Source organism: Natator depressus, chromosome 4, assembly GCF_965152275.1.
Source record: "Natator depressus isolate rNatDep1 chromosome 4, rNatDep2.hap1, whole genome shotgun sequence".
NCBI lineage: Eukaryota > Metazoa > Chordata > Testudines > Cheloniidae > Natator > Natator depressus.
The window spans coordinates 47,032,664-47,044,908 of NC_134237.1; the positions used below are offsets into that span (position 1 = coordinate 47,032,664).

The following is a 12,245-nucleotide window of genomic DNA, read 5'->3' on the forward strand; positions in this document are numbered from 1 at the left end:
TTTTTCTTTCTTTCCTGCAGCGCGGAAAAGGATATGCTAGTCAATTCTACAGGATTTACCTGAAGCAGCATGATTTGCACAAAAGTCGACCAACAAAAAGCATCAACTTTTCAACTTCATTATCTTGGCCATCCAGTTCTATGTAACTGAAGGATTTGTGTGCTGTTGGAGACATCATAGCCAACAATAGGACCTAATTGCTCTCAGCAGGCCTGAGAAATGAGTTGAAATGTGTGGAACTGTAGAAACTTCAGAGGCAACTGATCTTGCCTTTCTGATCAGTGTGTGCCTGTTTACAGCACTATATATCTTTCTCTCTCCAAAATGTCACTGAGCCCTTTAGATGTTTATATTCACCACAAGAAGCCAATCGTACAGATAAAAGAAATGTGCATTATAAATGCAATATCACTGTTTTAAACTTGACTGTTTTATATTATTTTTGTGTGATCAAGTGTTCCCCAAACTATTCCAACTTTACAAGAGAGATTGTGATCATAATCCTTTCACCTGTGGGTCATAAAAATGTTGTTAATCTGCAGACCCACAAAATATCAAAGACATTCTGTAGTTTATACACGTGTTGCAAAGTGTTTACTGTACTATTTCAAAGCTTCTAAATAAATATAAATCTATATATATTATATTATATATAATTTTCCGAAAAATGTGGTACAATTTAGTTGATTTTTAAATGGATTCATATAGTCCAAACCATACACTAAAGTGAGAAGGTGATTCAGGGTCCCTAAATTATCCTTGCTAAAAATAAATAAATCTTTAATAATATTTCCCCAATTTTGGTATTTTGGTCAGTCCTGTTTTTCCTTTGTTGTTGTTGTTGTTGTTGTTTGTTTTTGTTATTTTTAAAGCTGTAAGAAACAACATTTTGTTTAGAAGTTGTACTGAATTTTCAATGCCAAAGATGCAGCTGTCCGTTTTATCAGAATGAGTACTGACTATGTACTATCAAAAGTATATATCAATCTCCATTATTTTGATTCTATTTCTATGGTTTTTAATTTGGTATCACAACACCTTTTATAAAGGATCTATAAACTCACCTGTATATGTTGTTAAAAAGAACACTGGGTCTCTGTACATTTTGAAATGTAAGATGTAATGTAACTGAAGATAACTGTTCTAAGGAAATCCTCCAAAACTCCTAACACACACATCTTTCTTTGACATAATTTTGTGCAAACCTAAGCAAATATATATATCTTTTCATCTTGGCTAGAAATGGTTTTTGATAAAAGACAAATCACAAAGGCATAGAGTTGGCTGAGCCGTTATTTTTTCTTCTTTTTTTACACTAAAGAGATTTGGAGTAGGAACATGGCACATTCTCAGACTGACCCTACTCTCCCTGGAATTAATGGGAAATTGGCCAATGATTTCACTGGGAGCAGGATCAAGACTGTCCGTACTGTCTTTACCTTTTTTTAATAATTCAACAGACTGAAATGTTATCTCACCGATTTTTGTTCATACATATATAAAAAACTTGTTCAAAAAGAAAAGCCTTGAAAAGTAAAGTTTAACTTTATTTTCAAGTCCACAGAGTTGAAGTATCATTTACAAGTGTAAAATCTAGTAGATGTTTCCTTTTTTACATTCTCTACTGTACTGTTCCTTCTATGTTTCCTAATTATTGCCTGTCAAATACTGAAAAGAAATGATAGAACTTTGTGTTATCAGCCCATTGACGTCAATAGAACACGGAATTCCCATTGACTTCTATGACTTTGGATCAGGCCCTTAGATCCAGATTCTGAAAGCCCTTGTCAGTGCTGAGTATATGGCACAGCATGAGGAAGAGTGACAGAATCTGGCCTCCAAGTGGTGGGAGTTGTTTTTGTTTTTCCTTTTTTTCCAATGGAAATTGCTATTAGATAGAGACATGCACATCTTTTGTATGGAGTCTGCTGTACTATTGATCCACACAAGACTCTAACTGCTTTCAGTGAGAGTTCCATGCACAGAATGCTACCTGGATTGAGCCCTAACGTCATCAGTTTATTTCATAAATATAACAAAACAGGCTTGTTAAACACTTTTAACACATATTTTCTAGCTTATTTGTACAATTTACAAAAACTTTTGGGGATCATTTTTAAAATGTATATATAAAAATCACAAAAAAGCACAGAAAATAACAAACACAGCTGTAGGATGTTTCTTTAGTTTTAGGTAAAGGGACTTTAGTCACCTACATGCCTTGTTAGTTTTATGAAGAATGGGCTATTTTAGTAATGAAATGCGTGAAGTATATTTCATTTGAAGAAGTCTGTCAATTTGTTGTTGCTGCTTTTAAGGCAAGAAAGTAATTGCCCTTCTTGGAACTGGTTTTGCTTTATTCCTAAACCTCTCTTTAAACTGAGGTATATACTGTAAAATAAGGTTGTTTTCAGTCTTGGGAGAAAAAAAATCACATTTTTGTTTTTTAATAGACGATTGAAGTGTTTTTTATTTACTTAAACCTCATTCACACTTTGCATGCAATTTTTTAAAATAACCATATCAAAATGATTTCATACAGCTCGATGATTAGCCTTGTTCCATGAACTCAGTACTGTATATGTACTTGCATACATCCATTTCATTCTTGACTTTAACTAATCCTGCTATCAGTCCACACTGATAATCCTACTGAGTGCAGTGGGAGAGCCACAGGTAGAACAATGGTCAGACTGAGCCCTCTTTAGCTCTAGATTGTGTTTGTAGCACTTGCTGATAGTAAAAAGCAACATGTAGCTGCACTGCCACAGGAGGAACTATGCATGTAGGGCTGTCCAAATAACGGAATAATCAGTTCAGGTGCAGGTCGGAAAAAAAAATTAAATATATTTTGGGTCGACCTGAAATGAGAATGTTTCAAAATTTTCTGTGAGCCAAAATGTAAAAGAATAGATTCATTTTGTGCAGATCAAATTGTTTCTGTAGACCCAAAATCAAACATTTTTTTTTAGATTTAATTTTAAAAAATAAAATTGAGGGAAATTCTGAAACAAACTATCTTTCTGAAAGAAAAAAAAATCCAGATTTCTGACTTTTTAAAATTGTTTTTTGACTGAAAAAAATTGCCAAAATTGACTTGAATTTGCAAATGGTTTCATCTGATCCAAATCTGCGTTTTTTGGCAAAATAAAGTTTTGCATGAAAAATTTCACCAAGCTCTGCCTGGGATGCATTTTTCCCCTGAGAGACACAATCCTTCTCATGGCCTTTTATTGCACTGGAAGGGGAGCATACTCCTCACCTTGCATTCAGGCAGTTGTGCTGGCTATTACATAGGGTGAACAGATCTATAGGCTTAATTTCAAAATGTATCAAGAATTATAACATTCAAAAACAAGTAGGAGAACACTTCATTATCCCTGGACACTCAATAACAGACTTAAAAGTGTCAATTCTTCAACAAAAAAACTTCAAAAACAGACTCCAACAAGAAACTGCACAACTGGAATTAATTTGCAAACTGGACACCATCAGATTAGGCCTGAATAAAGATGGAGTGGATGGGTCACTACAAAAACTAATTTCCCCCTGCTGATACTCACACCTTGTCAACTGTTTGAAATGGGCCATCTTGATTTCATTGGCTTCATTAGCACTACAAAAGTGATTTCCACCCCTTCTTGTCAACTGTTGAAAATAGCCCACTTCCACCTTAATTGAATTGGCTCGTTAGCAGTGACCCCCCACTTGGTAAGGCAACTCCCATCTTTTCATATGCTGGGTATTTATACCTCCCTACTGTATTTTCCACTCCATGCATCTGATGAAGTGGGTTTTAGCCCACAAAAGCTTATGCCCAAATAAATTTGTTAGTCTCTAAGGTGCCACAAGGACTCCTGGTTTTTTTTTGCTGATACAGACTAACACGGCTACCACTCTGACAAATGTATTTAGGCACCTATAGATGCAAAGAGACATCTCGTGGGATTTTCAAAAGTGCCTAGGTGCCTAATTAATCACTAGCCTGTCTGCATCTTTAGGAATCTAAAGACCTTAAAAAATTTGGCATTAGGTCTCTGCCCACTTTTTTCAGTTCCCACCCTCTTGCTCCCAGGGGAAGCTTGAATATGTACTTGCATTCATCTGAACACCAAGGCCTGGATCTACATATTGCTCTAAATCAGTGGTTCTCAAATCTGGTCCTCCGCTTGTTCAGGGAAAGCCCCTGGTGGGCCGGGCAGTTTGTTTACCTGCCGCATCTGCAGGTTCGGCCGATTGCGGCTCCCACTGGCCGCAGTTTGCTGCTCCAGGTCAATGGGGGTTGCAGAAAGCAGCGCGGGCCGAGGGATGTGCTGGCCACCCTTCCCGCAGCCCCCATTGGCCTGGAGCGGTGAACTTTGGCCAGTGGAAGCCGCGATCGGCCGAACCTGTGGACACGGCAGGTAAACAAACCGGCCCAGCGTGCCAGGGGCTTTCCCTGAACAAGCGGTGGACCAGAGTTGAGAACCACTTCTCTAAATGGATGTGCAGGGACTGAGATATCTTGCCTTTTCTGCATGGCTACATTGTGGTTAGGAACAATCTAGCTCTGAATTAGTTGTCTAATACAAAAAAAATATTACAATGTATGGGCCCGGTACTGCAAGCTCTCATTGTGCAGAACTGCCCCTGAAGTCAACGGAGGTACATGCAGAAAAGGCTTGCAAGATCAGATCCTATGAAGGATAAAGAGAGGATAATATTTATTTATTTATTTTAAATTCATTTTAGATACATATGAGAGGATTTCTAAGTGGCTTGCCCATTCAGTTTCTTCAAAGCCTTTCCTGGCTGACTTTGTGCCAGAATCTCAAAATGTAATAAACTCTTTAGCTATTTTTAAAAAATCAGCTAGTTTAAAATAGGCTTTTATTAAATTATATTTTCTAAGGAAAAATGAAGTATTTCACTTAATGTATTACCAGCTGACTTGACCAGTATTTAGAAAGTTAATAAAGTGAATATAAGTTTATTGCTGAGAAATTTCATAGTGTTACAAAAGAATGTTGAATGACCTACATACCGATTAATACAGTTTCATCTATTTGTGAGGATTCTAATTTATAAATAATATCCACAATATATGGAGATAATTTTAATCAAAATCTGAAAAGCTACAACTGACTTTCTTTCAGAGGTGTACCCTACTATCAACAAATGTTGACATAAAACACATGTACACATAAAAAATTAGATTACTTATTATAGAGGTAATGGCTCCATAATGAAGACTGAATTAAGTTTTTCATGTAAAGGGGGAATTCAGCCTCTTTGTTATGTATTATATTACTTTCACACACACACCAGACATACAAAATTTTACCACAGATAAGAAAAAACATGTTTTTCATTACGGTCATTCCTCATGGTTAAGGGCAGCTGAATATATTCTTCCTGGAATGGTGTATTTCCCTAGTAGTATTGCAAAGCTGTTATGTATTTATATGGCCTTTATTATTTTTTTAAAGGGCTAGGCATACCCTCCCATTGTTCTATGTTTGGGTCTCCAGTTTATTTCCAGAAGATGTTTTGTATAAAAATCTTAAAGTCCTAATTCAAAATGAGCAACTTTGATGTAAATTTAATGTTCAGTTTTACTGCAACACATTGGCACCAGATGTCTATAAATATAGGAAAGTTGTTTAATCTATTTGAAGTACGGTGCAGCAGGCCATTAAGACTTCATTATGATATTACCACTATGAACAATTCTGAAACTGAGTTTAATCTGTTCCACTGATCCTGACAACCAGAGCCCAAAAGCTTCTTAAAAAGCTCTTCCCTTTTATTTTCTTACTAATCTGCTCATCTGTTTTGGTATAAAACAGATACACATACAAATATACACACACACACATTTAAAATCCATTGTTGAAAATCTATGTCTTTGTAGGTATCCTCATATGTAAGAAATGGGCAAAAACAAACTTGGACAGCTTTCTTGAACTGAAATTGTTTTTGAATTTGAATTTGTTAATAAAGTTCATGATACGGTATGTTGGTTGAAACGTTAGAAAAAAGAAAAGGAGTACTTGTGGCACCTTAGAGACTAACCAATTTATTTGAGCATAAGCTTTCATGAGCTACAGCTCACTTCATCGGATGCATACTGTGGAAATTGCAGAAGACATTATATACACAGACACCATGAAACAATACCTCCTCCCACCCCACTCTCCTGCTGGTAATAGCTTATCTAAAGTGATCATCAAGTGCTGGAAATGGCCCAACTTGATGATCACTTTAGATAAGCTATTACCAGCAGGAGAGTGGGGTGGGAGGAGGTATTGTTTCATGGTGTCTGTGTATATAATGTCTTCTGCAATTTCCACAGTATGCATCCGATGAAGTGAGCTGTAGCTTACGAAAGCTCATGCTCAAATAAATTGGTTAGTCTCTAAGGTGCCACAAGTACTCCTTTTCTTTTTGCGAATACAGACTAACACGGCTGTTACTCTGAAACCTGTTAGAAAAAATGAAAGCTATGTGGGTGTAATTCTCCAGGAAGCAAATGCCTCATCTAGGAAGCATCCTGTCTGAAACCTTAGAAACCTAAATGCTGGAAATTTTACCGAGTGAAGATGAAACAGACTGTGATGAAGCTACAGAGGCAGTGTTGTTGTTCTGTGTGTCTGAACTGATGAAAGTATCCACTGGATGTAGGCTAGTTAAGTTAGTTACCCAGAAAACATCAACACTGGATTTAGGTAACACATTTACTGTTCTTGCTGCAAATCAATGAGAAGAAGAAAAACACACACATACACACACAATGCAAATCTGCAATATGCACAAATGTAATAAAACCATGTGCTAATCAAACAATACATCTCTGAACATGCGCACAAAAGTCAGGAAAGGCCAAAAACAAAGATTGCTCTGTTGAGATGTACAACAAAATTGAGTTAATCTGTCTATTTTTAGTAACTGTTCTTTGAATTACATTAATGAAAAAGGGTAATAAATATTACTAACAAAGGGTTACATTGACAACATCGCAGAGTGAAGGTAGCCAGAACAACCTTAACTTTTTGAATTTCCTGACTCAAGTGCTTGATCTTGCAACCTTAACATATTATTAACACTTGCTTTGTGCATTCAGAGCCCAAACCTGTTTCCATTGAAGCCTATCCAAAATCTCACTGATTAAATATGAGTAGGATGAAGCTTTGTATTTCTCCACACAGCTTTTTAGCATGTGTAGCTCACCAGCTTCTCCAGAGGAGCTTTTAAATTATTTGAAAACAAGAAGGGAAAACCCAACTCACTGTGTATTTAAGATATGCATCTATGCATCTATAGCTGTGTGAACACGTATAAACTTAATGAAATCTTCTACTGCACCTGATCAGTGTGAAGGCTTCACATAGCCATATTTTAATTCCAAAGATTTTATCTCAAATTAAGCAAAGGCAGAGAGGATTATATTTGTGCTCAAAGCTTCAAATTTCAGGGTGTAACTGTGTCTAAAAAAAAAACATTATTATTTTTTTTAAATGAAAAAGGTGTGTTGATTCAAAGAACTCAAAATTGGCCAAAGAGTTATGCTCATGGTTTCTGGGGGAAAATAAATATAAATCTGTAGGCAGAAAGTAAGAATAGAAAATATCAGCCCAAAAAGTGAATGTGGAAAGTTTACAGGGAGTTATTATAGAAACTGCTCTTCAGCCTTAACTGTACTGGACACTACTAAATCTTTGTGCTTATAGGTTCTCAATCTAGGTGATGTAATTCACTCCACCCCAAGGTTCCAGGGTGCAATGTTACTACCTTTTATGTCTGGGTGGGAGGGTGATCTCAAAACCTTTCTGTTAGAAACACTGCTGTAATATGCCCCCCCCCCCCTCCACACACGCACACACACACACACACACACACTCCATCCCTACCTGTTTGGAGATGTTTTAATTTTGCATTCGTATCTCAGTGTAAAAAAAAAAAAAAAAGCCTCCTGTCTCTGATGCAGTTTGTAGGATAAATTCTGCTTCCAGTTACGTCCATAGTAATTCCATTGACATCAGTGGAGTTAACTCCAGATGTATATTAGTGTAGAATCTACATAGGACAAAGAATTTTATGGAAGTATTTGATCTTTTTTTCTCTTGGTAATAACTCTAGTTTTACTGGTCTCACAGATGCCATGAATTGGTACATAATAATAGTCTGTTATTCATCATCATAAATATCATGAGAGAGAAAGAGAGAGAGAAAGAGTTAACTGTGACAGCAATGTGTTTGTTCTGCCTTATTGTAGCTGGGAAAAGATGAAGAATGTAAGTGAACATTATACACCCTGAAGACGACGGTCAATGTTGCCCTTGGAACTCACAACCATTCAGCTTTTATGAGAATGTTTGATTTGATTTATATTTACGATTGTGAAGGGGGGAGAGAGAAGGACTGAGAGGGAAGGTACTTAATTAATACACTCTAAGGAGAAAATACAGCATATGTTATAGTGATACCATAAACCTCCATCAGACCCTAGAGCAGAAAGATTCATCCAAAAAAACCCCAAAATCAGTCTCATTCCATTTGAGGTATATATTGTTAATAAAACAAATACTGCTGACTTTAAAGGAGCAGTAAATCATTATTTACAAACAAATGTCCTTATTACTATCATTTAGATGATTAGATTTGGAAAAATGTTAACAACCTAACAATCTTTCACTATTAATACTGTTTGTTTACAGTTTGCATTTCTCTCAATGTGGATCGTTAAAAATTGGCCAGTCAGTTTAAATTTGTACTCAATTAATACTACTAATATAATTATAGGTGGAGCAGGTGTAAGGCTTACATAAAGGATGCCTAATGCTTTTCAGACACTTATAACTTTAAAGTTTAGCAAGCATCTGGGCAAAATTTTTCCATGCTTGTCTCAGCCTCAGCTTTAAGTTTTTTCAAAGTTTTAGCCAAAAAGTTCCACTGTTTCCAAGAATAATGCTAGTGAAAAATAGGATATTTGTAGAGCCTTGTGCAGATACAAAATTTGTATCGCATCCGATCCATGAGCCACAAAAATGATCCTCAGCTATCTGCATCCGTGGATGTGGATTTCTGCTGATATAAAGAGAATATCTGTGAATTTCAGGGCTCTGGATATTTGCCAATCTTTAAAAAAAATTGGATAATTTTGAACTACCTCTAGCACCCAAGTGGCTAGGAGCAGGGACTTGACATTGATTCAGGGAATACTCTTGGGGTCAGAGAAATGAAAAATCTGACCATGAAAAATCAGTCCTGATTTGGCAGTAATAAGCCAAACAAAATGACCATTTGCATGTGCACAGTAGAATTTGTTAGACATTTAATCCTTAATGTTGTGAATGAAAGTCCCAACAGCACTGAGAATGCTCCCATGCCACACTGAACCTCCTGTATTGTTCTGAAGTAACCATACAGACTTGAACCTTCAGACTGGACACAGATGAAACAGTCCTCCTATTTTAATCCATCAGAATAACCTTTAGCCTAGGAGAAGGAGCACGTGTGTGGAAGCCAAGAAACCATGTATTCGAGACTCACCTTCTCTACTAACAGGTATCCTATGTACTTCGCATAATTTATTATTAAGCAAGGCCTCAGATCCCTGGTTTAAGAGGGATAAAAGTACTTGTTTCCTCATTTTACTGAAGGAATTACTGAGGTTGCACAATTAGAGAGACAAAGTGGGTGGGATAATATCTTTTATTGGACCAACTTCTGTTGGTGAAAGAGAAGACCTTTTGAGCTTATGCAGAGCGCTTCTTCAGGTCCGCAAACAGGTTGCACAATGCAATTTCTCATAGAGCTGGGAATAAAGCCACAGTCTCTAATGTGGTCTCATCCATATAGCCACAATGCTGCCCACATACAAGCTTCCAACTCTATGTGCTTGACTATGCAGTCTGTAAAGCTCGTTTGTAATTTACTGGTTCACTGTGTTATGCATCTCCCTCTAGAGCTTGTCAACAGAGGATAACAGCCTACTACAGCTAACAGAATTACACTTTTATCTTAAGTCACAAAGGTCTGTTATAAATCTGAAGATCTTGGATTCAAACCCAGATGATGGTTTATGTGAACTTTATTACAGATCCATATGATGGGAGCCCTTTATTTTCTTTTCATTTTTCATCCCCAAAACCACCAAAGAGATTGCATAACAGCCTCCCTGCTTGCCATTCCCCACTCATACAAATTAAACATCCTGTGTTAAATAACGTTAAGGATGCAAAACTTAGTACTCAGGACCCCTCTCATATTCAATGTACAGCATGGCTAGTGCTCAGGGAATGGATTAGGGTTGTGTAGTGACTGAGTACATATGATCCTTGCTCATTTTCTCAAATTCTCAGAAATTCAGAAAAATGGAAAAATTATGCCCTGGCTGTGTCAAATTGAATGCCAGATTATTGGGGCAGCCAAAATTAATGGATAGATTTGCAAATGTTGGCCCTAGTCTTTCTGTGCTTTGAGTCCTTCTCTGTAAAATAGGGATACTAATACTTTCTTGCCTCATGAATGCTTTTAAGACAACCAGGAGAATCCATGAGCATCATCAGAGAGGCTATAAAGAAATAACATATTCTATATTGATTTCACCTTTTGGAAGGGGTACAGTAATGAAGGCTCACAACAAATGATGAGGATAAAAGGAAAAGTTGAACTTCTACCTCACTGCCAGAGTACAATCCATTTTGCAAATTGAATGAGGCAGGGGTCTTGTGGAAAAAAGTGTATGTGATCATGTAATCGAAGATTGTACCCTAATGCATATACATAAGAGGAAATAATTTAGTCACAGGCAAACTTAATTCTGGTGTTTCCTAACTTTACTTTTTATTAAGGCAAAGGCACTACGTCATATATTACTTATTCAGGGTCAGGTTAATATTCAAGGAACCTGGCTAATGATTCATTAATATTATTTTTTAAAAGTTCTCATATGGAATACATATATATATATATATATATATATATATAATTCAAACTTGTGCTAGCACTTTACTGAACAAATAGAGAGTTATGGTCCTTGCCCCCAAAAGATCACAATCTAATTTTAGATGTGTCACGAGTCAGAACTTGTCTACAGATGGAAGTTGCACAAATATAAGTTATTTTGGTTTACTTAGATCAATACAACTATTTCAGTAGAGCGCTTTCACGCTGTTGTGATTGCATCAAGCAGTGCATGTTGCACTGCTTACGTTCATACAGCAGCATGCTCCATCTATATAAGCATAGTTCATTGTAGTTAGATATCCCATGGGCCTCCCCATGGGTTCAATGCCTTATGGGAAATGTTTATGGTCCACTAGGATTTAAAGGAATTCTGGAAGCAGGGTTATGTCACAGGGTGACTGTCTCCTTTAAGAGGTAGGGTCCAGTGCACTTGTGACTTATCTGCCTCCAACTGGGTCTAAGAGAAGGTATCTGAAGCATATGAAAAGAAACAAGAGAGTGGCATGTGAGAGCTGCCTGAGAGAGACAGGAATGGCTGAGAAAATCTGGACCCAAGAGCTACTGGGAAGAACAAAAAGTGAAGAAAGTCATTGGTGTGGACTGGCCACAGCTGGGAAATCCCAGCTGAGTTACATGAAGGGTTGTACAGAGGGACCCCAGGGACAAGGGTAAGAATCAACCTGGTTAGGAGCAACTGAGCCTGAAACAAGAGGCTTGATGCTGCAGGGTGGATCCCAGGAGCAGGGGTAGGACCCACATGCAGGGAGAGTGAGTAGAACATCGTGGGAAGCCCTTTTGTGACTGACCTGACTTGAGGCTACTGGAGAAGAGTTTATGGGAAACAAGCAATTCTGGGAACTCTCAGGTGGATGGCCTAGAGGGTGGGGCCCTGGAACACAGGCAAAGAGACTGAGAACAGAGTGGAGATGGACTCTCAGGTGGATGAACTGGAAATGATGTCCCTGGAGTGGGCATGGGAAAAATGTAATGATTCTATTGTACTTTAGGATTTGGAGAAGCAGGGTTTAACCTGAAGAATCCTTGTGATAATTTCACACATATATAAATAAATTATACCCAAAGGTGGGATTTTGAATGGACACTGTGAGAGACTGTATTCTTTTTGGGGCGGGGGGCAAATGAAGGGAAAAGGGGGACAGGTGCATTGGCCATAACATGGCCTGCTGCAGGGGAGCCGCTCGATATGGTGACTGCCCTACTTCAAGATCAAACTCCCATCATGATTTCCACTGTAATCGAGAAGGATGTAGAAGCCTATATTCCTGGATCGGTGT

At 37.5% G+C, this 12,245-nt stretch overlaps 1 protein-coding gene and 1 long non-coding RNA gene across 4 annotated transcripts in view; one reads left to right on the forward strand and one right to left on the reverse strand.

Moving 5' to 3' along the window:
• Positions 1 to 605, forward strand: part of PCDH10 (protocadherin 10) — a 37,559-nt gene extending 36,954 nt beyond the window's left edge. The window contains exon 6 of one of the 2 annotated variants that reach the window (XM_074950862.1): positions 21 to 605. Coding sequence is in view for 1 of the 2 variants with exons in the window: in XM_074950860.1 (XP_074806961.1) it covers positions 21 to 40 (20 nt within the window). In the remaining variant the exon portion in view is untranslated. The remainder of the gene's footprint in view (positions 1 to 20) is intronic. The other variant, XM_074950860.1, reaches the window with a different exon arrangement.
• LOC141986411 (uncharacterized) overlaps positions 1 to 12,245 on the reverse strand; it is a 103,347-nt gene that overhangs the window by 28,300 nt on the left and 62,802 nt on the right. The window lies entirely within an intron of this gene.